A 27,914-nucleotide genomic window follows, 5' to 3' on the forward strand; every position below is an offset into this window, starting at 1 on the left:
TAACATTCATATTTCTGGTATATATCAGTCAAACGAATGGAAATTTAGAAAGGTGATATAATAAGATGTAGATACTCATTGCCATAGAAGAATATTAGGAATTCATCCACCCAGCCCAATATACAGCAATTTGTAATATAGATTAATGTTGTATATCCATTTAATACCTTCAATATAAAATCATAAATAAGTGCGTTCTGGCTGAATGAGGGACCAGCTTGTCTGCAAGATAGAACCCATGGTGACCATAACAACCACAGTCTAGCTTATTCCGTCTGGACAAGAGGCGCCTTCACACGACCCATATCTTGCAGCAGATCGACTACAGTTCTAAACCCAACATACTCAGTATGCTTGCGAACTTCCAACGTCCTACTTCCTGGTTCTGCCGTAATATCCTTGACCTGATAAGCTAATATGATAGGATCCTTCCACTCAAAATGATCAGACCTACAAGCACTGGCAGGCACCCTTATTCTCTCTTCCATGAAACGCACTTCCTCTTGAGGATTATTACTATAACCCATATTAGCCCTTCTCTCGGGCCACTGACGCCACACGCTATCCATAGTTCCCCCAGTAGCGACCTTAATACCGGTGATGATAAAAAGAGGCCTGGGCGCAGGATTACGACTTATGTCTCTGAGAGCTTCCCTAACTCTTGGCTCTGTAGCCCTTGTCCGAATACTCCCGAGTATGGACTCAGTATTGACGGTTGTTACCTTGAGAGACTTGCAGAAGGAGTCGAGACTGACGGCGTCACCACGTCCATAAATTCCAGGATATTGGACATTACTGACACCCCTGCTCAGAAGGAGCTCTGTATTGTCCATGTTTGGTAACTCAAATTCGGTGATGTTGAAGGCAATGTGCGGGTCATGCGTCGAGATGATTTTGTGTTCATTACATGGATCTTTGGGATCCAGGATGATGTTGAGCAATTTTAGGGGTCCGTTTGGCTCGATGTCTAACCTTGGGACTGGAAGCCATGTGTCGTCCCAGAGAGGAGTATCGAGCACGGCATCCTCGTTCATGGTTCGGACTTTAATGGCGATGAAGCGATGAGGAAATAACTGACAGGTCCGATACTGTACTTTGTGATTGGGATTATGAATATGTTGTTTAGCCCCCCCCGCGGCAAGTATGGCCTTCATATAGGAAATGCCATGGGGAATGATTAAACAATTCAAAGGAAGCCCCCTGCATTATAGCTAAGCCATACACGTATAGAATACATCGGAGCTACCGAAAGAACGCGATGTGTGCTGGCTAAGATAGGAAAAATCCGGCAGAAGTGGTTGGCTGGATTGTCAGGCTCTACTAAGTGACCAGGTGGCATCCGTCATTGTTCTTTCCTGTGAGTTCGGGGTCTCTTATTGTCGTCTCTAAAGCTGAAGCGCTAGGCTGTACTCGATGATAGCACAGATGGCATATGTTTTTCACAAGAGCCTTGCGAACAAGAAAACGATGGTCCGAAAAGGAAGCGTTCTATGGAAGTGCACGCTTTCTGTGGTTGCCTCACAAGAATGTGTAGCTTTAGCGCATTACAGGGGAAACAATGTCTTGTTCAAAGCTCCTACTTCATTGTGCGTTTCGGCATGCTGCTGGGTTGGGCAACAATAAAGCACCGTCATACTGTTTCATTCATGGGCTATAAGCAGACTTTGTTGCAATTCGTGCAGGAAAGAGATAGCCTGTCGGGCAGAAGCCACCTTTTCAAAAACTCAAGAATCCACAAAGTAGAGTAACATAAGTTGTTGAATCAAGTCAGTCAGCAGCACTTCGATGAGTGTGAGTGCTTTTATGGCAAAGTGTTGAGTGTCTGTTTAGCCTCGGTAATGACTATTTTTGGTATAGTGATTTTTGATTATTTGATCGCGATTGGATAGGCCGACCGGAGGATGATATCTTCCGCCGCCTTATCACCAGTTCACCACACCAAACACAATCTCGATTTCATTAGCTGTATAGAGAAAAACCTCGCAAGCCCGTCTTCTTTACCCTAGAAATGCCCTTCTCCCAATTAGGGCATACTTCTCTTTGCCGTAATAGGTCCCAATAGCCTGACTGTTTAGCCAGTTCTATTGAACGAATCCTTCGACCCCTCTCTCCACTAATTAAACCAAATGTTTGAACTCCACATCATAACCAGGGGAGACTGGTTGGGGTCCCAACGGATAGCAGATGAATTGAACCCTATACCCTGCTACCAGCGCAGAACTTCCTCCCAGTCATTTGCTCAACATCCTTTGCATCAAACCTTTCTAGCGATGAATCACTCGTAAACCCCTGTTCCCTGTACGGATGGTTCCGTAGAATAATTCCATTGGCCCCCATTGGGGAGGGACATTGTCACTTCCAATCCCAACCACTCGCTGCTGCTACTCTCATACTACGACTAATCACTGACCTAATGCTGGTCAACTTTTCAGTTGCGGAAATTGACGCCATGCCTCAGACTTAACGCCGGGCCTTTGGCTCAACGGTCTGCTCGTGCGACCATCTGTCCCTCCCATATATAGTAGAGAGCGCGCAGCTTCCGTCATAAACATTGTCAAGTACAGAGCACTATACTGTCCAAAGCCAGCCAATTACAATGCCAGGCGAAACCAATAAACCGTCTCCTCGAGACAGAGATGTCTCCAAAGTCCACATTGCCGACACCCCCATCACTCTCCGGAACTGGCACAAACATGTCAACTGGCTGAACGTGACCATGATCGTCCTCATCCCCCTTTACGGCTGCATCCAAGCCTTCTGGACCCCTCTACGACTCAAAACGGCCATCTGGGCAGTAGCCTACTACTTCTTTACAGCCCTAGGCGTCACAGCAGGTCCGTCCCTCCCTCATATCCCCCTCTGACATCCTCCTAACTCCGGGTATCAAACAGGCTACCACCGCCTCTGGGCCCACAGATCCTACACAGCAACCCTCCCTCTCCGCATCATCCTGGCCCTCGCTGCCGGGGGCTCCGTTCAAGGCTCAGCGCGCTGGTGGGCACGCCTGCACCGCTCGCACCACCGGTACACAGACACGGAACGAGACCCCTACTCCGTACACAAGGGTATCTTCTACGCGCACTTCGGCTGGATGATACTAAAGCAGAATCCGAAGCGGTTCGGCCGGACCGACATCTCTGATCTCAATGCCGACCCGGTGGTTGTCTGGCAGCATCGACACTTCCTGAAGATCGTTATCCTTATGGGTCTTGTCGTTCCGATGGTCGTCGCTGGGCTATGGGACGACTGGTGGGGTGGGTTCGTGTACGCGGGCATCCTACGCATCTTCTTCGTGCAACAGGCCACTTTCTGCGTGAACTCCCTGGCTCATTGGCTGGGTGAACAGCCGTTCGATGATCGCAATTCACCTCGTGATCATGTCGTCACGGCATTGGCGACAATGGGTGAGGGATATCATAACTTCCATCATGAATTTCCGTCTGATTATCGCAATGCGATTCGGTGGTATCAGTATGATCCGACTAAGTGGGCCATTTGGTGCTGGGGACAGGTGGGATTGGCGCGTGATTTGAAGATGTTTCGTGAGAATGAGATTGAGAAGGGGAGGGTGCAGCAGTTGCAGAAGAAAGTGGATAGGAAACGGGCTGAGTTGGATTGGGGGACGCCCTTGAGTGAGTTGCCGGTTATGGAGTGGGAGGAATTTGTGGAGAGGGCGAAGAGCAGGGCCTTGGTCGTTGTTGCTGGGGTTGTGCATGATGTTGAAGACTTTGTGAAGGAACATCCTGGTGGAAAGGCGATGATTCAAGCTGGGGTTGGGAAGGATGCGACCGCTATGTTTAATGGTGGTGTGTATTATCATTCCAATGCGGCGCATAATCTGCTGTCGATGATGAGAGTGGCGGTTATTAGGGGTGGGTGTGAGGTGGAGGCTTGGAAGAGGCCGCAGAAGGAGATGTAGGGCATCTTTATGTATGATGGTTTTGTTGTTCTGACTTGATAGACGTGTATAGTAGGGTTTGTCCCGATTAGGAAAGTCGGAGGTCGATGGAAGTCCTCATCACATACGTCTTTCAAATCGCGCTTCATTTCCCCGGCTGTATCTCCGTAGAGCATGATGCACGAAACCTGTCCAGTTCCACGTGCAATGCGACCGATAGAATCGTAACCTTTCTGAGTCAGTCCAAGAGTCCAGAAGCCGCGGCATGACGGCATCGCAACCCAGCGATAGCCATCACGGACATCCGCGGAAGCCAAAAGTCTATCCCTTCACTTGGTAATTCCTCCCCTCCGGAAGAACAAAGACACTTGAAGATTGATAAGCATTGCTACAAAGTATCATCATCACCGCCCAGGTTAAATGAGGTACCCCGTAAAATCCGACCAAGAATTGCCATTGAACCCCCGGAGCAACCGGGAGTTGACCTAGAGCTTCGTATCCACATGTTGAGCTCATTGCAACCCTCCACCGATGATTGCTCAATGGGACTTCGAGTTCTCCACCATGAATTGATGGTGACATCATGAAGAATATCTTCCCCTTGCTTAACCTACAGTATAAAGTCGGGTCCCTGGGGACCTCGCAGACGAAGACATTATTAGATTCCTGCAAGGTAAATCAATTCTAAATTTAATCACACCAATCAGAACCTCCATTCGACATCCACCATGGGCTACGATTTCACCGTCTTCAAAGGATCCAAAGACGGATCCATCCAGAAAGCCACCACCCACCGCGACGACCTCCAACGCGACCAAGTCCTCGTCCGTCTCACTCACTCCGGCGTCTGCTTCACCGATGTCCACTACCAGCATGCAGACATGGCCCTAGGCCACGAAGGTGCCGGCGTCGTCGAAGAAATCGGCCCTGAAGTCCACGGACTGCGTAAAGGCGATCGCGTCGGCTGGGGCTACCAACATGACTGCTGCGGTCGATGCGCTCAGTGCCTAACTGGTTGGGAGACAATGTGCCCGGAGCGACAGATGTACGGAAGTGCCAACCTCGACCAGGGGTCATTTGCCACGCATGCTGTGTGGCGCGAGTCGTTCTTGTTCAAGATCCCTGATGGAATTTCCAACGAGGACTCCGCCCCGCTGATGTGTGGTGGCTCGACGGTGTGGAATGCATTCCATGTGGGTGGTGTTAAGCCGACGTCGCGGGTTGGTATTGTTGGCATTGGTGGGCTGGGACACTTGGCTATTCAGTTTGCGGCGAAGATGGGCTGCGATGTTGTTGTCTTCTCTGGGAGTGATAATAAAAGAGAAGAGGCGCTGAAGCTGGGTGCGAAGGAGTTCTATGCCACCAAGGGCGCGAAGGAATTGAAGATTGGGAAGCCATTGAACAATCTGATTGTTAGCACGAGTAGCCAGCCGGACTGGAAGCTCTACGTTAATGTTCTTGCTCCTGGAGCGGTTATTTCGCCGTTGTCGGTGGATAACGAGGATTTCAAGTTCCCGTATATGGGCCTCTTGGCGAACGGATTGCGTGTGCAAGGCTCTATTGTTGCAGCCAGGCAGGTGCATAGGGATATGCTTGATTTTGCGGCGCTTCACGGTGTGAAGCCTATCCTGATGAAGTACCCTCTGAGCGTGGACGGCGTGAACGATGCCATAAAAACACTGGAGGGCGGAAAGATGAGATACCGTGGGGTCCTGGTTGTGGAGTAGATGCTCACTGAAGAGCGTGTTGGTGTTGGCGTGGGGGTAGTAGTCACTGTATTAAAAATGGCGTTTATTTGGAAGTCTATTGGGTATCTGTAATTACTGCTATGGAAATATGATGCCGAGATTCGTCGAATTCGATATTTGGGTTTCAGGAACATTGGCAGTCTCCCGAGTTCGAAATCAAAGCCACGTTCACCGCAGCGAACCTGGAAGGGTCAGCATGCTCATGACAAGTCTTGATGAGCGATAAATATTCGATGTTATTGAGGGGAAATACGAAGAGTAATAACTCACGCAGTAGCCGCGGCAAAGATCTCAACCCGTCGAGCCCTGACCATCAAGCCGAGTGCCAGGGAGAAGGCAATATTATACAGCATGATAGTGACCATCCTGATAGCGGTATCCTTTATAAAGTATAGCACTATCATTGACGATGCAGGCAGCACCGCAGCTATAATGACACTGAAGAAGTGGGTGCACGCCTTGATCTTCTTGTCACTATACTGCCAGGCGCCATTTTCATTGCTCTGTTTCAAAGGTAATTAGCTCTCTGATGGAAGACATAACCCAAGAAAAGCCCTTACTTCATATTTCTCACCCCAGCGCTTATGAAACCAGGGGACGACTCGATTGAAGATCAGTCGAGTGAGATTATCGACACCTTCATGTCTGCTAAAAAGGGCGATTATGTCACCATCGTTCCGTTTGTGGTAGACGTCCATCTCGGCGGCTGTTTCGAAGAACATATTTCCGCCTTCAGGCCGGTCAAGCCACTCTCGAAGCACGTTCAGGTCACATTTATCTGGCGTGCTGAGGCGCATGAGCTCCCGTTGTTGAATGATAGCATGGTCTACTCAGTCAGACCGGGGTTCTTCCAAGTACCACAAATGGGTCATGAAAACTAACTAAACTTTTCCATCAAATCCCGCGCTTCTTGAAATTTCGACCATTGCGTAGGATTTCCCTCTTTTAGGTCCCGTACGGAGAAGGGATACAGCTGCTTCTTCTCGTCCTGTGAGTCCTTGTCATCCTGAATGAGAAAGTCGAGCTCCTCTTCGAGGTTCGCTATCTCTGCTTGGTAATAGAGAATACTTTTAAAATTGAGCTTTGTGAAACGTCGGAAAATCGCTAGGCCCGGGTCGGCTTCTATGAACGCGGCGAGTTTGTCGTATCCTTCAACGGGACGGAGGTTAGCGGTTGACATTGTTCTTGCTTAATATGTATTCCATCATACTTAATGGATATCGATTTGGAACAAAATCAAAGCGATGTCTACTTATACGAATCTGCTCATCTCGTAGGCCTCGACCTTCTCAGCCTAGTGTACAAACATCAACGAGCCCCCCATGTCCTGTGTGGCTGTGTCTCGTCTACCCCTCATCCCACGGCCTTTAGGAAGCCTTAGAAACTGACTAGAAGCTAGTTCTATGCAGAGTGCGAAGGGAAGGCAGACTCGCAGATAACACCATCTCCTCGGGTAATATTTGGCTTCCGTCACTAGGCTTTTCACGTAACATACGAGGCTTTCTGCCTCCCTTCTGGGCTATCCTTGCAATAATATGGTGCATAGTCATGTTGTTATCTAGGTACCGTCCGGTGAGCATGGCATATGACGTGAGGCCTCCTCCCTTGGTATGCTGATGACACCAGCAGCCCTTTAGCAATCTCAATAAGGCTTAATGAGAGCGACAGCCTGATATGCTCCAGCGAAGCAATATTTGAGTTTCGTCCCTGTAATACGTTGTGATTCATGTGTTCTAATGTGCGCGCTAGAAGTGTGGTAGAAAGTTGCATTTACGAACCCCGCATGGGCGACTTGTTCTTCTATGACTGGGTCATTCACATGATAGCCGGTCTTACGTTGACAAGCCATTTAACGCATAGGGCAGCCCTGCAGGCTGGCCAGCACACTCTCTACTATTAAGCTCTGGAATACGTAGGTAGCAGCAGTGCCAGGTAGAAAAGTTTGATTCCGAACCAATCAGCCCGTCCCTGTGTTCTCCAACATATTGTATGAGATAGAGCCAGTCTTTTATCCCAGAAAATGTACATACAGTAAACGCCAGCAAGTAAAAACAGATCCATTCTATGGGTACATTAGTGAAGTCGCTATGTCTGTTTCGAATTATCGAGTCGTGTGGCAACCATAGGATCCACAGAGGAAAGATCGATAGCACGACATGAAGTCGTGCCGAGGATAACATCAAAACTGGTACCTTTAACAACATAGAATTCGGCACAGTATGGCGTTTCATAGCCAACGATAATCCATGTTGCCTGCACTTTCCCGAGGGGAGTCAATTCCCCGCGAGTGGTAAGTTGGGTTGGCGGGCCATCATACGGGTCCATGTGGACATTCATTCTTTCGAAGACATCGTGGTCCATGAAATTAGCTTCGGTTTCAAAGTCCACGACCATGCGTCGCCTCAATTGCTTGTCAAAAGTGAATAGGAGAATGTCGTAGATAAAATCACGTTTCAAAAGACCCTCCTGATCATCGTGCTTCCTTGGATTAGTAGCAGGCACGGTCTGATTAGCACCTGTTAGTCTCTCACACAATTCGGTGTGCCGGAAGCCCTCGCGAAATTCATGCGACACCTCCTTCTTGGCTGGCTCATCCAAAGGCATTTGAGAGTGTTTGACGTCCGCTATACCCCAATATTCAGGCGAAAGTGGGTGCTTTTCTGACGGGTAGTAATCCCGAGGCGAAGGTAGAGAGGGTTTCTGCTGCCTGTGCGTTTGGTTGAACCAGAAGGGAAAGAGAAACAAGTGTTTGGTTCCCTTCAACGCGATCCGGAGGGCCTACTTCGCACTTTAGCACCAAGTAAATTTCGTATGAAGCCAGAGAGCATACATGGCTTTTTATAGTTCCACTTTGATTGTGGCCATGGCCCATGGTCTTTTTGTAGCTTTTGTCATTTTTCCTCGACTTGCCACGCTCGCGTGGTGCCGTCGGTCTCGGGGCTGAAAGCCGGTCAATTCCTTGTCTGTGTTGCATGTTGCGGAGATTGCAATGCAGAACGACGGTTAACAGAGTAGCACTTACATGGGTATGTTCCGGGCATGGCGATGTCTGCCATGAAGGAATTCTAAGTCTATACAGAGGTTGGCTAAGGATTTGGAGCCATTACGGGCGGTCGCGCTTGCGATTGCCCGGGTGCGCCGGCAGTTATCAACCCTGGCCTCGCAAGAAGGGCGGGGGTTGACATGCGGTTAAGTCAGGAAGGGCTGGAAATGAGAACAAGTTTAGCTTGTGGCACAGGCACAACCGCTCTATCCCTCGCGCCTGACCTTATGTGATAATAGGTCCAAGAGTTTACTGGCTGGTCGGGTAATCCTGGCCTTTTTGGAATACGAAATGGAAGCACTGGAAATCATGCCGTGTCTGCAGCTCAGCCCACCTAAGAACATCGCTCTTATTCTGGCAATGTGCCTTGTCCAATCACTTTCATAATATGCGCTGCAGCTTTGCCCTCTTCTCCTTTGCATGAGCAGAACTAAAGGATTGCCTTCCCTGCAATACCGCATTAGCGTGGGGCCAACCTCTTGTAAGGTAGCCTTCAGCCGATCGTCAGACGCCCCAGAGTTGCATTTGCTCTGTCCAAAGTACATAAAGAGCCCAATCTGCTCAAGGCTACTCGATTCTTTGAACAGGGCTTTACAGTCCCTGGACCCCAGAAATTTCATCTTGCGCCACCTTCCAACACTCCCCCGTGGCGAGGCAGTGATGTATACCTGCTTTTAATACCCATCTGAGTGCCTTTCCATCACTGGTTTGTATGACTTTCATTGACCCCAACTACCCCTTGTGATCGACTCTCCTGATTGCTCGTTCCCTGACTCAATCCGAGAAGCCTCCGAGAATTTTCTTTTTACCAGCGGTGAGTAGCGCTGACTGTGCGGGACATCAGCCGGCACTTGACGGCCTGAACACCCGTCCGGCGAATGGCATAGCTTAGAGGCTCGACTATTTATGCAGGTGCCACCTGATATGTCTCATTTTGTCGTCGTGCAGCGGGTTTATGTGAGGAGATTGGATCATCCAATGCTAAGTACGACCGATCGTCCCGGAAGGACAAATCAAGTCCGTGTCAATCTCCCCGCTCCAATCCTTCGCCCAGAGTCCTTCGCTGTTGGAGGAGCACGCAGCAGGCCCCCTTCCCAGTCATTCTGCGTAAGGGTGATCTCATACATGTGACAGGTTGTTATCGAGTTTCAGACAGCAGTTATTCATATCCAACAGATTCAACAGCTCAAATGCATACAGATGTAGCCTATTTGCCGCCTCTGCGTCATCCTCACAAACCTGGCGATAATCCCGGCACAATTAGTCTTGCAAGTAGCACGCTTCACAAGTCCGCCTCGTCGCCAATCCAAGCCCATTCTGTTATCTACCCTGGGAAGCCTGCTTTTTCTGCTGTTCACGCAACTGTTGGTTCTTCTTCGCCAAAGCTTCCTCTTTCTCGCGCTTCTTTTTCTCCTGGGCTGCCTTATCATCTAGACCAGTGTTCAGTTTGCATCACTTCTTCGTTGGCTAAAAATATAAAACGATAGACTCACTTGCACTCTGCGATGCTAGCTGGGTTACAGCAACTGGGAGGGCATTCTCATCGCTGGACCGTCCAACATTGCACTGAGTCCCTAAAATCGCATCATACTGGGTATCCAAGCGCGCTTCATCGTCGTTCATGGAAACGTAGAAATTTTGTCTTGACAGTTTTGTTTCACCCTTCTTCCAAATACTCAGCTGGACTACATCGCGCACTGTGTATGAAACACCATCTGAATCGTAAACTGTTTTAGGTATCTCATTGCGCTGCAATTTGATCTCTCCCAGCTTCCGGTGCCCTCTTTGCGTGAGGATATTGACGTCCAATTGCTCAGAGACAGCAGCCTTGAGGTGGACGGTTTTCTCGTCTGGCCTGAGGCAGCGAATCTCTATGGTCTTGGGTCCTGTCTGAATAACGGTAACTGGTAAGCGCCTGAATTACGATGCAAATAGAAAGGTGGGAAAAGAGGATTCATAAGCCCTGTGTAAGGTACCAAACGTACCATGGCTTCGCGTTGGGTGCACTTGCTTGCGCTGTTATGGCTCGGTCGGTTCACTCCAGAGGGAGCGTCAGCTTCAAGCTGCTGTCTGTGGATGGCCTCACACAGAGAACGCTGCCAAGTTCATATAGACCAGACATTATCTGGACGACCCAAGAGCCGCAGCTTCGACGGACTGACTGACTGGCTATCCACGCGCAACCCCTCGTAGGTGGGATGTGCAATTGCACCATCCATCATCAATCCGTACTCCGTAGATCGCATGTACTCCTATTTTCTTCTTCCTTTACCCCTACCCTTTGTTTGTTACGCGAGGCTGCATATCTCTCTCTTCCTCTTCCTCCCTCACATTTTCTATCAACCAAGCAGCGGAGCCCTTGCCATAGTATACATTCGGCTCGCGATAATTCGGCATGTCGTGCAGATTGGGCATAAACGAAGACCCGGCTGGGTATTCATGCCACTAGCAGAAACCGACCCCTCACGATCATTGGCGACGATATGTTTCCTTTGCATGAAAGGATCGTTGCCGATGGCAGTGCGGGGATGTGCGACCGGAAGGAAACGAGAAATAGCTGCAGATATTCATACTACAAGCCGACACGGAAGTGCCACCCAGACAAAATGGAAATAAGTACGTAGTTGAGGATGACATGTCCAGAGTAAGTAATAATATTTGAATGTGTCACTGCTTGCGACACACAGTGCTCCCACGTATCGTTAATCAAACAAATATCCCGCGAATCAAATACTGAAACACGCCCTTGCCTTATCCAATGCTCTCCCAACCATCCATGATTAATTCCCTTTCCACAAAAACGCCGCCCAAGGTAACTAACTAGGTTCAAGACAAATCATCAATGCGCCTCAATCGGACATGTACAACGTAGACAATCATAAGTTAGGATACACCCCGTCATTAAGAATATGTCGGTCATTGACTGGTTGGAACCTTGCTGTGTCCGTGCAAATCTGGGCAGCACCTGCCCCGAAGTATATGTGTGATGCAATATCCGCAGCTGCCCTTTCGGGTATCACAATCAATCGTAAAGTACGTATAAGAATGCGTAGAGTCCCCCAATGGTAAAATGAGCTTGGTGCGCATCCACAATGGGTCAAAGTATCGTCATGCTCAAACATGACATGGATCGTATTCAGGCGCGGGACATCCGGATCGTCGTACGGCGTTCAAGGCCAGGTCCAGATTTGAGGATCTCCAATTTCTTGATATCCTTCCTTCCCAAGATGGCATTATAGTTCTTCATATCCACAACCAGGAAGTCACTGGTAAATGTCTTTTCACGTTGTGCAAAATGCCATGAGACGTCCTTCGCGATGCCAAACGGCTTGATTCGGTCCTTGCCGGTTTTGGTCTGCAATGGGACGAGTTCTTGATCGCAAGGCTCCATCATCAATTCCAACTCCTGCTGTAACTCAATATCCATCAAATTGGCTGATGCTTGTGTATCCAGTGCCATCAATGCCGAAACCTTGTTTGTAGGGTTGCTGCCGACCATGAATACCTGCTCGCTATACTCGCTGTTCGTTGAAACCGGGGAGAGGTTCACCTGGGAGATGCGGTCCAGAGACGTCGCTCGGATATATTCATCATCACCAGGTAGCCTGAACTCGGTTTGCGGGTCTGATGGGGTTGTCTGATCGGTGTTAATGCCTGCGCTGGCTAGGGTGGATGTTCCAGGAGACACTGCTGCGCTTATCCTACTACTTGACGAAGCGGAATCGGAGTTGCGACCGTCAGTTCTCCGGCTGGAACTCTCAAATCTGTATGAATCGGGGTTGTTGTACGTTGGGATGTCTGAGTGATTATTCTGGTCGTCCATTGCGGCACCATATCGCCGTACATCATGGTTTCGGTTCGACTCGTGAAGCTGTGGCCGTCGGTTCACTGTGGGCCCACGGCCATTCACAGGCAGCCTTGCCTGGGACCCCACGACAACGAGCTCATGGTTGGTTTGCCGGTTCCTCATCTTCACTTTGTCTTCTGACCTTTGTTGGTGATCGAATATTCTTCGGGGGTGGAAAAGGGAGAGTATGCGCTTCGCGGACTGAAGCAAGCCGCGAGTTCGTGAGGGCTTACCGGCGTCACTGGAGCTGTCTGAAGCAGGAACCGTGGTCAGTCGTGAGAAGGTTCCATATAATTACTGTGATTCAACCGATACTCACGACCTTTAGGTAGAGATATAGCCAAAGGGTTTGTCATTATGGATGTGGAATGCAAGGCCGTTGACTTGACAGCCTACTCCGCGTCGCTCTCTCGATGACGTACCCAACCAGATAGCTCCAGACGATGAGGAGCAAGGGTGTGGGTGTCTTTCAACAAGAGCTACGGACCTGGATACCAGTCGCGATAGTGCTGCCAGCTGAAGAAAAGCATGGAGGTTCCGGGATAAATGCCACCGCGAAGAGAGGCGGAGGAGGCAAGAAAGCTTTTTGGCAACACGTCTGAGCAATCTCCTGGGGCTTTTCTCTTACAGCAACGTTAATTGACAATGGAAGGGTACTGTTAGTCATCAGTGCCTGGGTAGGCTTGATTGGGCACTCTAATTGTAGCCCATGTAGGAGGGGCCCTGGCCAGCTCACGAATGAGAATAAGGGTCGGTGTCAGGGAAAGGATGTGTTGCCAATGAAAAGGTAAAATGATCAGCTTCGCCGATGTAACCAGGGAAGCGGCACTTGACTGTAAGAGCCGCCGCTTGTATGCTCAACCCGAGTCCTCTGAGGCCAGGCCAGTGAGCCCCGGGCTGGTGGCATCGGCGGAGAATGGAATGGGTTGTGGCTACTCTTTGATCCTTCGCCATGGTCACTTAAGAAAACCTCTACGGCATGATACCAGATAGCGTTCTTCACTACGGAGTAGTCAATGCCGCCGACAAATATGTGGGTCAACAGAGTGATCTCCTCTAAGGCTTGAGTTCTGACTTGGTGCGATAGTCGATTCTGTGCACAAGCATGAAGAGCAAGAATTCCCACCGGGTCGCAATGTGCATACATTAGCTCCCGAACTCCAGTCACAAAGACAATTGTTAGTGAACCTCTTTATTGTATTGCACTGCCTCTAATCACAGCCTCATACGGGCGGAGTCTTCCCTTGCCAAGCAGCTGCCAGGGTCTTTCTCTTCCCCTGCGATGATCATGAAGTTGTGCCGGTAGGCACTCTGCCGCCAAAGGCGGAGTCGGGGAGGGGGCAAAGAGCCAAGGCTGTCCTGCGTTGTCACGAATTGCTTTTTCTTTCCTTTCCCCTCACGGGTCCCAACCCATTCCTATCTGTTTCTAATCTCAACATTTCTGACAAGGCTCTTGTTTTGCGGTGTTCCTGCTGTCAGATTCGTCTTCCAGTCGTCGTGTATTGCTCTGGGTCTGGCAGTGAGTGCCCCGAACACTGACATGGAATCTCACATTGATAGAGTTTGTGGGGCTTTTTACTTCAGACGTGCAACGCATGCCATGCCATCTTCTGGAATTATTCCTCGGGGGATTTCATAATTACTTTGTTTTGCAGTGTCACACAGCCGCTTTTTCTCCTTCGTGTCTACTAAGGAACAGGTAAGCTGGGGGAGATAACAGCCATCTCTATCCGCCATAGGATGAAGCTAGTCGGATGGGCGTAGGTTTTGATTTTGACCTTTATGCTTATTGGTCTCTACACTATCTAACCTTTCTCGCCACTTCGACCGTGCAACAACCACCAAGCTGTTGTCATCTCTGTCAGGTGAGAGAGGACCTCTGAAATGAGGGTATATAGTACATCGGTGCGATAAATGCAGTGAGAGTGAAAAATAGGAGCAGGGTATTCCGCCCTGTCTTTGAAGGATCCGAGACGATGGAAAGAAAACTGAAAGGCTGGTCTGCAGCAGGTGGGTGGTTGCCTCAGCAGTCCCAGTGTCAGTCACACGGGGGGAGGAGAAGGGCACATGCACGCCACCGATTTCGGACATAGGTCCGGGTACGGGTTGGCCGTCACATCTGACAGACTGGCTGGCGGATAGTAGAGTTAATGATCTGCAGGTAGCTGACTCTGGTTCGGGAGAGAGCAGGACGGAGTACTCCGAAAGTACATTATTGAACCGATTGTTCATAACAATTAATTACTTGCATTCCGCAGCACAAAGCCTTTGATTTTGTTTCGGTTTGGTCTGGTCCGTTAGGTTGTGGTGGTCTGGTCTAATCTGTTTCAAGCGAACTCGGATGCACTCAATTAACGCCTCTCATTTGCCAGAGGATTGATTGATTGATTGGCTGATTGCATCGGTTCTGACTCGCCATATCGGGAATAGTTACTTTAGGGTTGACTGACTTAGCTAGAACGTTTGATTAGTTATCTAGAGTACCTACATTGGGCTTGGCCCATATTGTAGCCCCGGGCCTACTTTAGTCCAGCCTGCGGGCGTGCGTGGATGCTCCTTCTGCCTGTGACAACCTATGATGACAATGAAAGCCAAAACAAGTCGGTGAATTTACTAAGACTTTTAGATCTGAAGAAAAGGAGAAACGAGCTATCTATATCCTGAAAATTTTAGTTACCTCATATGTTTCAATATCTGATTATCTGCATCATACAATAGTCTAATCAAATGGAATCTATTAATAGTACAGTCATGATCTGAAAAAAAAATTCTTATACATCTCAATATCTTAGAGCAATACTTCTCTTGCGAGGTTGAGAAGAGAAGAATATTTTCATATTTTATTACCCTTATTGATTATATTTCGAGTCCTCATTTTCCAATATCCTTGATCCGAACCTCTTGAACTCGAAAATCCCTCACAGAGCGAACAAAGCCTTGTCCACTTATTTTGAGCATTGGTTCTTACTCCTCTAGCTGAGCCTTCGATCCATCTTGCACTTCCTGGTGCCATTGAAGCTCGCAGTTATTACTTCAGTGTTGCGCTTCTTGGCAATGCTTCTTTCTATACTCGAACCCTTCCCTTGAACATGTCGTTAGACCTTGCTAAGTGGGAGCTCCCTGGAGACAGCCCAAGCCAACAAGTGCCAGTAGTGCTCCTCCTAGCTGCGGCTTTTTTCGGGCTTCTTTTAGTAAGCTATCGTCAACGCATGCGAATCAGATCTCAAGTCAAACTAATCAATGACAGGCTGTGTATACCCACGCGTATGTCTTCGCAACACCGATCGCGACTCAAACACCCAATCCTAGGTTGAATTCATCACTCTCGCGCCAGCATTTCAGAGGTCTTCCCATCTTCGTCTTCCATCGGCTGGCCAAGATCTGTGTGATATCTATGTTCCCTATGAAGGACTTTAGTCCACTGAAGTACGGTTTTCTCAACTTAACAGTCGAATTATTCCTTTCATACCTGAGAGTAGCAAATGTGCTCACAATTCTGCGTCAACATTCGAAGACCCTTCCTTATTCATGTCGCATTCCAACGTGGTCAATGTGGTCGAAGGCCTTCACATCAATCTTACTGTATAGCACCGCCTCAAGTGTATGCTTTTATCTGCCTATCTACTTGATCCGATTGGCTGGTTCTTTAGATGAGCGGCTGGGGGTCTCAGAAACGGTGCAGTTTATCAGTCTTCTGGGCACTATTATGGTTCTTTACTTTGGATTTGTTGTTCCGACATATGCAATCTTCATTCGAGTCTCTGCCTCTGCCCAAAGGGGTGAGTCGATGACTATCAGAGGCGCCTGGCAAGGGTTTTCGTGGTCATCTCGGGTACACTTTTACCAACTACTTGGCGAGGTTCTATTCCTGGAAGCAGGTGTCACAGTCGTTATGATTTTGTCTGTGTTCGCTTTGGGTCATCCTACTGTGCATGATGATGTTTTTCAGCTTTTTGTTAGATACTTTGGGTAGTCTATTATCGTGAGGAGATATGGTATGCTATAGAGACCGAACTATCTAAATTGTATTTTTCATAGTGTGCTTATGATATATCTAAAGTAGATATCAATGTTTAAATGCAGAATCACTTTTCGAAATTCGCTCTCCGTTACTAGGCTATGTCGATTCGGGCAGTAGAAGCTACCTACGGTACGCTGCTTTCTCATACATAATCAGAACATATAAGGCAATCGTAATAGAAAAGAGAGAAAGGAAACCTCGTAGCCACCGCTTTCATCTGGATTATCGAATGGGGTGAGTTACCCGGCCTTAACAGCTAGATCCGATATCCCGGAAGTACCCAACAGATCACTGGGGCGGGAATGGCTGGTGCTTTTACTACTATCGGGGAAAAAAGGAACAGCAGACCAATCATAGGCTTGGTGGAGTTTATTAGATGTCATTGGTTTGGCTGCTACTTCTTTCTGTACCCTGGAGTAGTCAAGTGCTCGCCTCCAAGTACCTGGGGAAATTTACCTTTCAGTGCTACGATCACCTTATGTCTCGGAAAGTGGAGAGGTTTACTAAGTACTTTGTCGAGATTATCATTGGGTGGAAATGTCAAGTCTAGAAGGACGGGCCACATGCATGCCACGTCAGTTTCGGAGACTAGAGCGTTAGTTAGTTTATTGTAGAGTGACTTAGGGTGGTTTAGTAGTGGAGGGATCGCGAATGAAACAATTCCAATGTTCTTGGGTTTTACCCGAGTCGGGGCCATTGGAGTCTAGTTGCTTACTTACTTAGTTTAGAATAGACCATTCCGTCTTGATGCTAGATAGTTTAGTCTAGCTTATGTTGTACTTGGTGACTTAGTGTCATGGTTAGATTAGATTGCGAGCGAGCCCCTATTCCGTTCATGGTGGGAGGTCCGGTGTCGCTGCTGCTTGCTTGGCTTAGGTTCTTCCGTGCTTACGGGTACACTGCTCGTGCTTGTGCTGTTGCTGCTACTGTTGCTTGTCTTTCTTGTACTGCATGACATTTAGCTTTAAGATAAGAATGTATCTTGTACGAAGAGTCATTAAGTCATCACGCGAGCCAGTTACAAAGTAAAAGACTTGGGGTAATAATGTACATGAAGTCCAAACCAAATCCACAGATTCAATCCAGTATTATTGCAGCTCTCTGATTCACCATCAAAACAAAGGGGAATATATATCGAACGTTGTGAAAAAGCAAAAGGACAAGGAAAAAGACAAAAGAAGGGTATAATCATGACTCCACCTCCTCACTAACCACCCACGTCCTCACCTCCCGAATAATCCCCGCCTGACTGGACTGACTGTCCTCATCCGACAGTCTCGCTGCTGACACAGTCGTGATATTCCCCTGTCCAGCCCCCATGCCCATCAACTCGTGCTCGCCGCTGCGTGTAAATTTGCTCTCCGTGGGATTCGCCGACCGTGTCGTTGACCATTTCGATCGGTTATTCGTCGATCGGTAGTCCACGCCTTGGATCCGGAGGCCGTTCGATTTGAGCATGTTCAAGAAGGGTTTAAGCTGCGCCCAGCAGGCTGTCACGATGCTGAGGCATTGAATCGTTTCCACGCTGATGGTCACGCCCCAGGTGGAGAAGGAAGGGTCGTGTGTTGCGTCGTTCTGAGAGACTAGGATGAGTTCCACGATGCTGACTAGGATTACTCTGTTCGGAGAAGTGGTTTGGTTAGTTGGTAGTCCGGTCGGATGATAGGAGAATTAGACTGACAGGACTCGAGATAGAAAAATACTAGCGAACACGAACTTGCGTTTCCAGGAGGTTTGAATGCGCGCGATTAGGTAAAGCGCTTGTGAGGTGATCATGGTGTCGGTCACAATGTTCATGATACCCGTAAAGTAGTGCCATGCTATCTATTTGGCTGGTTAACCTTGTCGCGTATATCGTCGGAGTAGCGTAGGATAGTGGGATAGTACCAGGTTCATGCATTTCCCCGTGTAGTAATTCCAAGTCTGCGGTACGCTGCATTGAAAGGAGGTTCCCAGTAGACATATCACGGCCATCACAGTCACCGATATTTGCACCAAGTTGGCGACACGGTGGTCTTTGGCCGTCGGCGTCAGGTTGCGGATGAAGCATGAAAGGGAGATTTTCGAGAAATATAGACTAGGGATGTAAAGGAGAGCGGCGGCGTATTGCGACTGGATTGATACCGATTGTTCTCAGTGAGGATCCCGGGGGATGAAGGCGACCGCAGAAAGGCATATTGCATACTGGTGCAGGTGTAGCTCATACCTTCATCATATTGTCGAAGCGCTCCGGGGTAAGCGTGGAGTAGTGGTATCCATATCCGTTTGCGACGGCCATCGATACAGCGATGGATTGGCCGATACAGAAGATCTGTCGCGCCCCATCCAGAGCAAGCAGTTAGTCTGCTGGAGCCTTCGTGAGGGTCTAGGCGGCAGATCGACATACCAGCGATACAACTATAAGATAGTCATCGTTTGTGAAAGTGCGGAACGAGCCGTACTTGGTCCCCAGTCGGAAGATGACGCTCAGCGAAGCAGTCACGAGCAGGAACCATGTCGATACATTGACGGCCGGATCTTTGGTGTCTCCAGTGAACCGTCCCATGGAGGGCAATCAGAGTGCTGACGCTGATTCTCGGCGGGAATCATGTCACGCAACGATCTGGAACAGATGGAGATAATAAGAGTCGGTTGATGGCGCTGGGCCAGGGCTGCGAGACCGGGCACGATCTGGAGTAAATAATAATACGGAGTACCGGTGCCGAGAAATTGATCGATGCAGGGCCTGTGACTGAGGTAGATTATTTCTCACCCGGAAGCACCAGGGAAGGGGAAAGATCCGGGCAGTTCATTCTGGTGTGGGCAGAGAGAGGGTTCTTGGAAAACGCCCCCTCCCTCCTGAGGGAGGATGGGGAATCGCATGGCCAGCTAGGATCCGGATCCTGGTGTGTTCATTTGTCAACCGAGCGGCCGACATCAATTGGAGAAAGGCCAATAGACTTTGGCTACGCGCAGGGAAAGTCGGACCAGGATGGTGGTTGATTGCATGGAAGCCGACGGTGAGACGACGGCGGGGGACAACCCTGGTCGGGTTTAATTTACTCTGGGCTGGCCAGTTTTCATTCGTATCTTGGCCCGGCCTTCGACCGACGGATTAATTGTCTCCCTTCCAAGCATTATTTTCGATATTAATGTCTGTTATTAGTCTTCGCTCCGACCACGGTCCCGTCTTCCACTGATTCTAGATCGAACAGGTGAGCCTAATTTCTCTTATCCGACCTGCCTTTGTCTTGTCTCCCGCTCAAGCGATTCGCGGTACCGCATCAGCACTAGATCCTTGGATTGATCCAACACACGCGGCCAGACAAATTGAACTGTGCAGTGCAAGTGCTCACGGGGATCTTCTTTGATGTGTTGGGGTGTTTCTATTTTCCGATCGCCAACCTGGCATCCATGTCCATAAGCATAGAACTTTGGGGGAGAAAGCCACAAGCATTCACGGAAGGGAGGGGAACTGGAATGCTGGCCGGTCTAACTCGATCAAACTAGAATATCATGCGGTCGCAGAGGCGAGTCCCGCCGGAAGAATTGATAGCTGAGTCCGAGTCGGGCCCACCAGTCACAATTACAATTTGCCAGTCACGATTGATTCTGGCTCATTATCTAACAAGTTAACAAGTCCGGTGCATGCAAGGTGTCTGCGCCGGGCGGGGACTGGGGCCTGCCATCCACCCGTTCTCTAGTCTAGCTTATAACGCTAGATTAGCAACCCCCATTAGACACAAAGTAGTCTAGATACTGTTAAACCGGGGGTGGTCCCGATGGCCTCCACTTGCCACACACTGACCCTAGTACCCACAAGGTCCTATCGGTGGTTACATCTCCCCCATCGGGCCTGACCTGACCCGCCTCCAAGAAAGCTTACTGCGTGCTGCGTTCAGCTTCTGTTATTGTTCAGGGTCGTAGTTGGTTACCCCTGGATTCATATAACCTTCCTACTCCGGCTGGTGAGCCCGGCGCCCTCCGTACGTGTCCTATGTTAGGTTATGTATGGACGCCCCGGTGCATGCTAAGCAACGACACTAGGCACGGTAGTGGCGTTAGAATGCTGCATCTCGACTAACGGCCTTAATTTCTGCTGCATCTCGCTTCTTGACGTTGCAGTGGACTAGGTGGCCAGTTGTCTGTTATATTAATCGGTTGCTCCCTGGACACCGCGCTGCGTCTGCAACTCTCCGCCCTCATGCCGGTCGTGGTCTCTGCAATTGAGTTTTCACCATGGCGTCCTACGAATTGAAGAACCGAGCCAGCTCGGCCAACCGAGAGGTAACCGGGTCCGACTCGGGAGCGCGTGATGATCTGGCTCTTGCACGATTGGGCAAGAAGGCTGTCCTGAAGGTATGTCCCAGCTTTTCGATACTATGCTGTGGATTTGGAAACTAATGCTTGTCTTGTGCTCTTGCAGCGGAACTTTGGTATTCTCTCAATTATCGGTCTCAGTTGTACCATTCTCGGCACCTGGGAGGGTATTTTATCGTAAGGCCATCTATGGTTGTGAGAGTCTGGAATATTGCAACTAACCGAGACCAGGACGTTTACTATTCCCCTCGAAAAGTCGGTTATCCCACGTCCAGCCTCTCATCGGGCCATGAACGCAGCTGACTGAACAAACAGTGGTGGATCTGCCGGTGCAGTATACTCCTTTATTTTTGCATGGACGGGAACAGCCTGCTGTTTCGTGCTGCTGTCCGAAATGGCGTCCATGTAAGTCGAGGTCAGGATGTCCATTTCCGGGTAGTATACTAATCTGCCAAGGGCGCCGACTTCCGGAGGCCAATATCACTGGTGTGCCATGCTTGCGCCTTACAAGCATATGAAATTCCTCAGTTACATCACAGGTGCGCTCTTCCATTCTGTTATTACAGCGACCGTGCAGTTTACTGACCATCGTTGCAGGATGGTTGACCGTGATCGGATGGCAGGCCGCCTTTGCATCGTCATCCTACATGGCTGGAACTGAGATTCTGGGTGCCATTATCTTGGGTCGGAACAGCTTCAGCTCGCAGCCCTACCAGGGTACCCTTCTGATGTGGGCGGTTGTGGTCGTAGCTCTTATTGTGAACATTATCGGAGGAAAGTTCCTGCCTCGCCTGGAAACCTTCATTCTCATGATTCACATTCTGGGATACTTTGGTGTGCTCATCCCCATGACATATATGTCCGACCACAAATCGACCGAGTCGGTCTTCAAGGACTTTACCAATGGTGGAAATCTCTACACCGATGGTATATCCTTTTTCGTCGGTATGACCGGTTGTGTGTTTGCCTTTGCAGGTGGTGATGCTGCCGTGCATGTAAGTTGTCCACCATGTACTGCAAAATGGTCAATATCTGACTTCTACAGATGGCCGAAGAAGTAAACCATGCCACGGTCGTCATTCCCCGTGCCATCCTCCTCAGTGTTGCCATCAATGGCACCTTGGGATTCACCATGCTGATCGCCACTCTCTTCTGCATGGGCAGTGTTGATGCGGCCCTTGAGTCTCCTACGGGCTACCCCTTCATGGAAATCTTCCAGCAAGCAACCGGCTCGGTCGCAGGTGCATTGGGCTTGTCCTCCATCCTCGTTATTGTCGGTATCTGCGCCGCCCTGGCCATGTTGACTGCCACCTCTCGCCAGTTCTGGTCGTTCGCTCGCGACCGTGGTGTCCCCGGCTGGCGAGTCTGGAGCCACGTATGTTTCCATGTGCCTTGCATCGTACACATGAAGATAATTGCTAACAATGACACAGGTCTCCAACCGTACTTTCCTCCCCACTTACTCCATCCTCCTCACCATGACCATCTGCTGTCTGCTTGGTCTGATCAACATCGGCTCCGCCGTCGCCCTCAACGACGTCGTCTCCATGGCTGTCTCGGGTTTGTACTCCTCGTATCTGATCGTGGCGGTTCTTCTTCTCTGGCGCCGGTGCAGCGGCGCCATCAGCAACTACAATGCCAGTGACGACACTGTTGTCAATGTCCCTGGCGCTAAGCTCATGTGGGGTCCGTTCCGTGTCCCGGGCGTCTGGGGTATCTTGATCAACACTTATGCGGTGATTTACATCGTGATTGTCATCTTCTTCAGTTACTGGCCTACTGAATTGCCAGTGACGGTGACGAATATGAATTACAGTGTGGTGGGTACTATGGGTGTCGTCATTCTGGCTATTATCTATTATGCTTTGAGAGCTCGTCATGTCTACACGGGTCCTGTTATTGAGATCTCGTAAGGATGAGAGCTGGACAGATAAGTCAGGTAGGAGAGGGAAGAGTGAGGCAAGCACAAGGGGCTACGGATGAGTGTCCTTTCGGTATTGATTCTAATTCTCTGTTCGGGATTTTGTTGCTTAATTGGGCACTAAAGCCGCGTACATTAAAAGTTACATAGCATTTATTCCCTTTCTAGAAATGCCATTTAATATAATTTGCTGCAATAGCTGGGGTCCGATGCTGCCCAATGAAGCCCTGCTTCGGGCGGAAGAAAATACATATTCACATGGTTGGATGCATACCCTGGCAGTGCTTCAATATTATCATCACTAGGGACGGGATGGCAGTAACAATTTTAGGCTGAATGTCCGTCTCCCCGACAAATTCCCGAAAATTATCAAAGGGGGGTAATTCCCATGTGACTGAGAGAGCGTATGAGCAGCATGTGCTAGGTCGAGATGGATGTGTTGCTCTATAATGCAAAATAACCAGAACGTCTTCAACAGCAAAGGGGCTGTGGTTTAGTGGTATAATATTCCCTTAGCATGGGAGAGGTCCGGGGTTCGATTCCCCGCAGCTCCAGCTGTTCTTTTTTGTTTTGTTTTTTTCACAACCCGCAGCAGTCCCAATCTTCATTTTCCAAGAGTCAATAGAAACAAACAACCCTTTTTCTGGCCTTTGCACTTGAACAACAATCCTCCGTACTCTAGGATGAGCCTGGAAGGATTTTGTGATTATTGGACACTTCCTAACTCAGCGGCGATCCACCCACATTTTCTGCGGCTATTCAACTTTCTCTATAGAACTCTAACGTAACATCATCGGATACACTGACAGGTCGCTCTTTCGCGGCAATGGCTATAGTCTGCCCCGAGCACGTTCCACTGCCACAGTAGAGCCCTGACTATGTCTTTCTTATCTTATGTAGAGTCTATATTCCGGTTGTATGGAGGAGTAAATAGCTATTTACACTCTGCATCAGCGCCGCTGAAGTCATGGAACCAGATCACCAAATTCCAGGGTATATGAAGCTTGCTCTCTGCAGTCCTCTGCAATGGCCATATCTCTACCGATAACATGAAGCAATCCTTCATGTCAAAATGTTCCCAACTATCAGATAATCCACCCACCTCACAAGCATCACAATGGACCCAACCCCAGTAACAGACTTCATCCACGACACCTTCGACTTCAGCATCGTCGGCGGAGGCACCGCAGGCCTTGTCCTAGCTGCCCGTCTATCTGAAGATCCCAATGTTCGCGTCGGAGTCATCGAAGCCGGGGTCTCGCGACTCGGTGATCCAAAGGTGGACACACCTACCGGAATGGCCATGACCCTGAAAGATCCAGAATATGACTGGTGCTTCCAGACTTCTCCCCAGGTACGTCTACACCACTATTCCACCGACAAATGCATTGCTATAGCTTACATGAAACAAAACACAGAGCGGCGTGAACAACAGAACCTACGCCACCCACCGCGGCAAAATGCTCGGCGGCTCCAGCGGCTTACACTCCATGATGTCAGGCCGACCAACGCAAGAAGAGATCAACGACTGGGGCAAGGCCACGGGAGTGAAAGGGTGGGAGTGGTCTGACTTACTGCCGTATTTCAAGAAGCATGAGAAATTGGAGGTGGATCAGCCGAATATCACGTCTCGAGACACGGATACCTGTCCGCTGGATCCTGGTCTACATGGGACTGAGGGACCGATTCACCATTCATTTGGCACCTGGCATGTGCCGTTTGAGAAGGATCTCATACCTGCTCTTGATGCCGTGTCTGGGTTGTCGCGACCAGAGAATCCGTATGCTGGGAACCACCTGGGATTCTACCGCACGCTGTTCACCATCGATCGCACTGACAGGCCAGTGCGCAGCTACGCCGCGAGCGGATACCTAGCCCCGAATTCCAATCGTTCGAATCTCCGTGTGCTGACAGACGCGCTCGTATGTAAAATCACTCTCGGAACGAACGAGCACAACGAGCGCCAAGCGACAGGCGTGGAATTCCTCCATCATGGGATGTCGTACACCGTCCAACCACGCAAGGAAGTCATCCTCAGCGCAGGCGCCGTGCAGAGCCCACAGCTCCTTGAGCTATCCGGCATAGGCGACCCGAACGTCCTCGGCCGAATCGGCATCCCGTGCATCGTTCCGAACATGGACGTGGGGAACAATCTCCAAGAGCAGGCTCTGTGCTCTGTGGTGTATGAACTCGCACCAGGGTATACGTCCGTCGACTCGCTACTCCGGGACCATGCTATCTTCGAAGAATACCAGAAGTTCTACGAGGAGAAACACACCGGTGCATTGTCCGGATCGCTCAGTATAACAGGCTACACGCCCTACGCGACACAAGTTGAGCAACAGGACCTCGAAAAGTCAGTTGCCTGTTTCCTGGACCCCAAAAATGCATCAACTAAACAGGATACCGTTCTTCAGAACAAACAGCGGAAAATCATCGCAGCACGTATTCAAGACCCTACCTGTCCCTGTATCCAGTACATGTGCGCACCTGAGAATTTCAATACCGCTCTCGCGGTCGATAATCTCGGGGCAGTCATGTCCGGTCCGCCGTCTGGGTTTAATGATTGCTATTCTATCACGATGAGCCAGATGCATCCTGTTTCTCGCGGACGGGTGCACGTGGTGTCGGATGATCCGATGCAGGCGCCGGATATTAGTCCCGGGCTGTTGGCTCATCCGGCTGATGTGGATGTGCTTGCTGCGGGGGTGGGGTTTGCGGATAGGGTGTTTCGGTCGGAGTTGGTTAGGGGTAAGGTTGCGAGGAGGGTGAGGCCGGATCCTGGGGTGGATGTTGGTGTTAGGGAGCAGGTGAAGGAGTTTGTCAGGGAGAGTGCGGTTCCGTTTCAGCATTTTCTTGGTACGTGTGCGTTGGGGATGGTGGTGGATGAGAGGTTGAGGGTCAAGAGGATTAAGGGGTTGAGGGTCGTTGATGCGAGTATTGTGCCTATGATGGTGAGTCCGTCGTTGGCGGCGGTGGTGTATGCTGTTGCTGAGAGGGCAGCGGATTTGGTGAAGGAGGATTATGGGTTGAAGTAATTGATTGGGGGGGGAGAGGTTGGTGTGTGAGTTGGATGGTTTGCGTCGGGATCTTATTCCTATAATGTTCTTCGGCAGGCAAGTTCAGCTGGTTAGTCGGTGAACTTACTTGAGAGTGAAGTCTTTTTCTGAAGTTTCGTAGTACTCACTTGATGTTTTACTGCTACGTGAGGTCCGTATCAAAGGTTGATATCATTTAATTGACCAAATGGCAAACATTACTTATTAGACATGGACCATATGCAGCCGCTTGGCTTATCAGATAGTCATCATCATAGCACAGTATGTACATCCCACGGACACTCAACTCACGTACTAAGCTCACTCCGAGGAGTCCCCATTACTTCACTTATCGGTCGATGATTCGCCTCCTCTGATATACCTTCCATGTCAAAAGACGGCGAAGGCAGTTCTGCGATCACAGTTTCCGTCCTGGAAATGCGAGGATTCCATGGAGGTTTGACCGCTTCAACCATTCCAGAGGATGCGGGTTGATCCGAATATGGTGTCTCGTCCGATCCACTCCCCATTTGCGATCGGCGTCGATACAGAAAGCCTAAGGCCCCAGCAGTGGATATTGCCAGCACTCCTAACGGGATCCCGAGACCGATCCCAACTTTCTGTGCGACAGTAAGACCACTGCCGTTATCGGTGGTAGCTGGAATAGAGGATGCTGATGCTGCTGTTGTTTTGGCTGCCGCGGTGCTTGTAGCATGTGAAGAAGATGTAGAGGTGGATTTTGCTGAAGTAGCACTAGAGGTGGTTTTCATTGAAGTAGTGCTAGAAGTACTGCTGGATGTGCTGCTGGTCGGGTCGTACAAGTTATAAAACTCAGGTGGGGGATCATCTTTCTGACGCTTGCTCACGCCAATCTTGACACTTGTGAGTACTGGTGGGTTAAGAATACCGAACATATCCAGTGAATCGAGCTCGAACGCGCAGCCAGACTCTCTATATTTGTCGCGGGTTGCGTTCCAGACATAGCTGTAGGGGTTTGTGACGTTTACTGTGATTCCATCAGCCAGGTCCAGTGGTGGCAGTTGTAAGTGTACCGACATAGCAAGGGAATCTTGGTGTTGCACACTTCATAAAGAGAAACACGCGATGTCACCACGTCCCAGGATACATTGACAAGGTCTCCCACGATGAACTGATATTCCGTTGCTGTTGGATAGGTAAAGCTCTCTGCTCGTACAAAGCATGTGCATTGAAGAGCGAGCAGGAGGCATACGAGGTATGCGGTTCTGCTGAAATCTCGTTGAAGTTTCATCATAGAAGTGCGTTCATCCGGCCTGCATAGATGATAATCAGAAGAGCACCAATCCTCACCAGGGGGATCCGATCTTTTGAGGGAGCTGTTATTTGAGTTAATTGGTGTCTCAGCCACCCCGGGTTGCTGTTCTGTTTTTATCCCACCGAAAAGGCTATCCCTGTCAGTCACTGTGTTTACGTTACGCAGATAGACCGGCTGGTCATGAGCAAGTGAATTTCGGCGGGGGTCTACTCATTGCCTGCTATGTGTTGACTTGGGCCACGAGGCTGGAAATAGATTGTGGGCAGTGGTTCTGAGATAAGTGTTTATTACTATGTCATCCTTCTAGCAACAAGAGGACAAGGTTACTTGGTGCGTTGATCATGCGATGCATCTGCGCCCCTGTGGCTTAACTGGACTGGTCGGAATCGTGATGGCTCAACACGGGTGTATCGGCATTCGGATATAGTGGTTTACCTTGATTTTGAGCTCGCCAGTATCTAATGTTGGGGTATTTTGTGGTCGTATGTTGAACTTCTCGCTCTGACTGGGGTCAAATGAACAATTGCATTTCCTTTTTAAAGAAGCTACCCGATGATCCGAATGTGCCATCGTTCCCTGGTCGATGTTGAAACAAGACGAGGCTATCTGCACCATCTAGATACACTGGTCGCTGATAACTGTTGTGCAAATGCTGACACCGTTGTAATTTTGAATGTGTACGCCATCACTGGCCTCTGGTCTTCCCGAGGGCTTGAGCGGTTGACATGGAATATCAGTTCGTGAGAATACTCTGACCAGACCATTGGCAGTGTGGTGGCAGTGGAGAAATTTTGGATCAAGCGAC

At 49.5% G+C, this 27,914-nt stretch overlaps 12 protein-coding genes and 1 non-coding gene across 13 annotated transcripts; 6 read left to right on the top strand and 7 right to left on the bottom strand.

Annotated features, from left to right (window-relative positions):
• Positions 1-266: 266 nt before the first annotated feature.
• BO85DRAFT_512049 (uncharacterized protein) lies at positions 267-1,035 on the bottom strand (the record flags this gene model as incomplete). Its single annotated transcript, XM_025664636.1, has 1 exon — positions 267-1,035. A coding segment is annotated over one exon (769 nt), but the record flags the coding sequence as incomplete, so codon positions are not given.
• Positions 1,036-2,453: 1,418 nt separating this feature from the next.
• BO85DRAFT_448248 (acyl-CoA desaturase) lies at positions 2,454-4,033 on the top strand. Its single transcript, XM_025659891.1, has 2 exons — positions 2,454-2,834; positions 2,892-4,033. The coding sequence occupies exons 1-2, from the start codon at positions 2,597-2,599 to the stop codon at positions 3,917-3,919; spliced, it is 1,266 nt and encodes a 421-aa protein (XP_025517237.1). The 5' UTR covers positions 2,454-2,596; the 3' UTR covers positions 3,920-4,033.
• A 240-nt stretch (positions 4,034-4,273) lies between these two features.
• On the top strand, positions 4,274-5,743 carry BO85DRAFT_267724 (NAD(P)-dependent alcohol dehydrogenase). The gene has a single exon (XM_025655067.1). It carries the CDS (start codon positions 4,627-4,629, stop codon positions 5,623-5,625), a length of 999 nt encoding a protein of 332 aa, XP_025517238.1. The 5' UTR covers positions 4,274-4,626; the 3' UTR covers positions 5,626-5,743.
• On the bottom strand, positions 5,608-7,108 carry BO85DRAFT_512053 (uncharacterized protein). The gene is made up of 4 exons (XM_025664637.1): positions 6,529-7,108; positions 6,207-6,472; positions 5,917-6,149; positions 5,608-5,828 (listed from the first exon to the last, which is right to left on the bottom strand). The coding sequence occupies exons 1-4, from the start codon at positions 6,824-6,826 to the stop codon at positions 5,771-5,773; spliced, it is 855 nt and encodes a 284-aa protein (XP_025517239.1). The 5' UTR covers positions 6,827-7,108; the 3' UTR covers positions 5,608-5,770.
• Positions 7,109-7,731: 623 nt separating this feature from the next.
• Positions 7,732-8,687, bottom strand: BO85DRAFT_437368 (retropepsin-like aspartic protease; the record flags this gene model as incomplete). The annotated part of the gene is made up of 3 exons (XM_025658617.1): positions 7,732-8,424; positions 8,477-8,586; positions 8,669-8,687. The coding sequence occupies 3 exons, from the start codon at positions 8,685-8,687 to the stop codon at positions 7,732-7,734; spliced, it is 822 nt and encodes a 273-aa protein (XP_025517240.1).
• Positions 8,688-9,594: 907 nt separating this feature from the next.
• Positions 9,595-10,703, bottom strand: BO85DRAFT_267811 (uncharacterized protein). The gene is made up of 3 exons (XM_025655069.1): positions 10,675-10,703; positions 10,183-10,579; positions 9,595-10,119 (listed from the first exon to the last, which is right to left on the bottom strand). Exons 1-3 carry the CDS (start codon positions 10,675-10,677, stop codon positions 10,010-10,012), a joined length of 510 nt encoding a protein of 169 aa, XP_025517241.1. The 5' UTR covers positions 10,678-10,703; the 3' UTR covers positions 9,595-10,009.
• Positions 10,704-11,575: 872 nt separating this feature from the next.
• Positions 11,576-12,995, bottom strand: BO85DRAFT_267759 (retropepsin-like aspartic protease). Its single transcript, XM_025655068.1, has one exon. It carries the CDS (start codon positions 12,657-12,659, stop codon positions 11,826-11,828), a length of 834 nt encoding a protein of 277 aa, XP_025517242.1. The 5' UTR covers positions 12,660-12,995; the 3' UTR covers positions 11,576-11,825.
• A 2,300-nt stretch (positions 12,996-15,295) lies between these two features.
• On the top strand, positions 15,296-16,578 carry BO85DRAFT_268561 (uncharacterized protein). The gene is made up of 2 exons (XM_025655070.1): positions 15,296-15,727; positions 15,784-16,578. Exons 1-2 carry the CDS (start codon positions 15,626-15,628, stop codon positions 16,507-16,509), a joined length of 828 nt encoding a protein of 275 aa, XP_025517243.1. The 5' UTR covers positions 15,296-15,625; the 3' UTR covers positions 16,510-16,578.
• A 915-nt stretch (positions 16,579-17,493) lies between these two features.
• BO85DRAFT_418633 (uncharacterized protein) lies at positions 17,494-19,388 on the bottom strand. Its single transcript, XM_025657829.1, has 5 exons — positions 18,944-19,388; positions 18,764-18,868; positions 18,445-18,669; positions 18,239-18,381; positions 17,494-18,175 (listed from the first exon to the last, which is right to left on the bottom strand). The coding sequence occupies exons 1-5, from the start codon at positions 19,100-19,102 to the stop codon at positions 17,746-17,748; spliced, it is 1,062 nt and encodes a 353-aa protein (XP_025517244.1). The 5' UTR covers positions 19,103-19,388; the 3' UTR covers positions 17,494-17,745.
• Positions 19,389-20,286: 898 nt separating this feature from the next.
• Positions 20,287-23,249, top strand: BO85DRAFT_394996 (putative GABA permease). The gene is made up of 8 exons (XM_025656940.1): positions 20,287-20,895; positions 20,963-21,033; positions 21,088-21,111; positions 21,172-21,261; positions 21,313-21,395; positions 21,454-21,851; positions 21,902-22,231; positions 22,290-23,249. Exons 1-8 carry the CDS (start codon positions 20,776-20,778, stop codon positions 22,767-22,769), a joined length of 1,596 nt encoding a protein of 531 aa, XP_025517245.1. The 5' UTR covers positions 20,287-20,775; the 3' UTR covers positions 22,770-23,249.
• A 10-nt stretch (positions 23,250-23,259) lies between these two features.
• On the top strand, positions 23,260-23,331 carry BO85DRAFT_t110. The gene has a single exon. It is a non-coding gene; the product is annotated as a tRNA-Ala (tRNA).
• Positions 23,332-23,894: 563 nt separating this feature from the next.
• Positions 23,895-25,815, top strand: BO85DRAFT_418636 (GMC family oxidoreductase; the record flags this gene model as incomplete). Its single annotated transcript, XM_025657830.1, has 2 exons — positions 23,895-24,131; positions 24,196-25,815. 2 exons carry the CDS (start codon positions 23,895-23,897, stop codon positions 25,813-25,815), a joined length of 1,857 nt encoding a protein of 618 aa, XP_025517246.1.
• Positions 25,816-26,123: 308 nt separating this feature from the next.
• Positions 26,124-26,873, bottom strand: BO85DRAFT_486920 (uncharacterized protein; the record flags this gene model as incomplete). The annotated part of the gene is made up of 1 exon (XM_025663419.1): positions 26,124-26,873. One exon carries the CDS (start codon positions 26,871-26,873, stop codon positions 26,124-26,126), a length of 750 nt encoding a protein of 249 aa, XP_025517247.1.
• Positions 26,874-27,914: the final 1,041 nt, after the last annotated feature.

Source organism: Aspergillus piperis (genome assembly GCF_003184755.1).
Source record: "Aspergillus piperis CBS 112811 unplaced genomic scaffold BO85scaffold_6, whole genome shotgun sequence".
Classification (NCBI taxonomy): domain Eukaryota; kingdom Fungi; phylum Ascomycota; class Eurotiomycetes; order Eurotiales; family Aspergillaceae; genus Aspergillus; species Aspergillus piperis.

What these genes read in the sequence shown, in the direction of transcription:
- BO85DRAFT_448248 (XM_025659891.1), top strand. Translation starts at nt 2,597, where the DNA reads ATGCCAGGCGAAACCAATAAACCGTCTCCTCGAGACAGAGATGTCTCC. An exon ending in AGCCCTAGGCGTCACAGCAG is followed by an intron (nt 2,835 to 2,891) that starts GTCCGTCCCTCC and finishes GGTATCAAACAG; the next exon opens with GCTACCACCGCCTCTGGGCC.
- BO85DRAFT_267724 (XM_025655067.1), top strand. Translation starts at nt 4,627, where the DNA reads ATGGGCTACGATTTCACCGTCTTCAAAGGATCCAAAGACGGATCCATC.
- BO85DRAFT_512053 (XM_025664637.1), bottom strand. Translation starts at nt 6,826, where the DNA reads ATGTCAACCGCTAACCTCCGTCCCGTTGAAGGATACGACAAACTCGCC. An exon ending in GGATTTGATGGAAAAGTTTA is followed by an intron (nt 6,473 to 6,528) that starts GTTAGTTTTCAT and finishes CTGACTGAGTAG; the next exon opens with ACCATGCTATCATTCAACAA. An exon ending in GCTGGGGTGAGAAATATGAA is followed by an intron (nt 6,150 to 6,206) that starts GTAAGGGCTTTT and finishes CCTTTGAAACAG; the next exon opens with AGCAATGAAAATGGCGCCTG.
- BO85DRAFT_267811 (XM_025655069.1), bottom strand. An exon ending in GCTAGCATCGCAGAGTGCAA is followed by an intron (nt 10,120 to 10,182) that starts GTGAGTCTATCG and finishes ACACTGGTCTAG; the next exon opens with ATGATAAGGCAGCCCAGGAG.
- BO85DRAFT_267759 (XM_025655068.1), bottom strand. Translation starts at nt 12,659, where the DNA reads ATGAGGAACCGGCAAACCAACCATGAGCTCGTTGTCGTGGGGTCCCAG.
- BO85DRAFT_268561 (XM_025655070.1), top strand. Translation starts at nt 15,626, where the DNA reads ATGTCGTTAGACCTTGCTAAGTGGGAGCTCCCTGGAGACAGCCCAAGC. An exon ending in CTTTTTTCGGGCTTCTTTTA is followed by an intron (nt 15,728 to 15,783) that starts GTAAGCTATCGT and finishes AATCAATGACAG; the next exon opens with GCTGTGTATACCCACGCGTA.
- BO85DRAFT_418633 (XM_025657829.1), bottom strand. Translation starts at nt 19,102, where the DNA reads ATGGGACGGTTCACTGGAGACACCAAAGATCCGGCCGTCAATGTATCG. An exon ending in ATCTTATAGTTGTATCGCTG is followed by an intron (nt 18,869 to 18,943) that starts GTATGTCGATCT and finishes GGGGCGCGACAG; the next exon opens with ATCTTCTGTATCGGCCAATC. An exon ending in ATTTTTCTATCTCGAGTCCT is followed by an intron (nt 18,176 to 18,238) that starts GTCAGTCTAATT and finishes TTCTCCGAACAG; the next exon opens with AGTAATCCTAGTCAGCATCG.
- BO85DRAFT_394996 (XM_025656940.1), top strand. Translation starts at nt 20,776, where the DNA reads ATGGCGTCCTACGAATTGAAGAACCGAGCCAGCTCGGCCAACCGAGAG. An exon ending in GCAAGAAGGCTGTCCTGAAG is followed by an intron (nt 20,896 to 20,962) that starts GTATGTCCCAGC and finishes GTGCTCTTGCAG; the next exon opens with CGGAACTTTGGTATTCTCTC. An exon ending in ATTCCTCAGTTACATCACAG is followed by an intron (nt 21,396 to 21,453) that starts GTGCGCTCTTCC and finishes CCATCGTTGCAG; the next exon opens with GATGGTTGACCGTGATCGGA.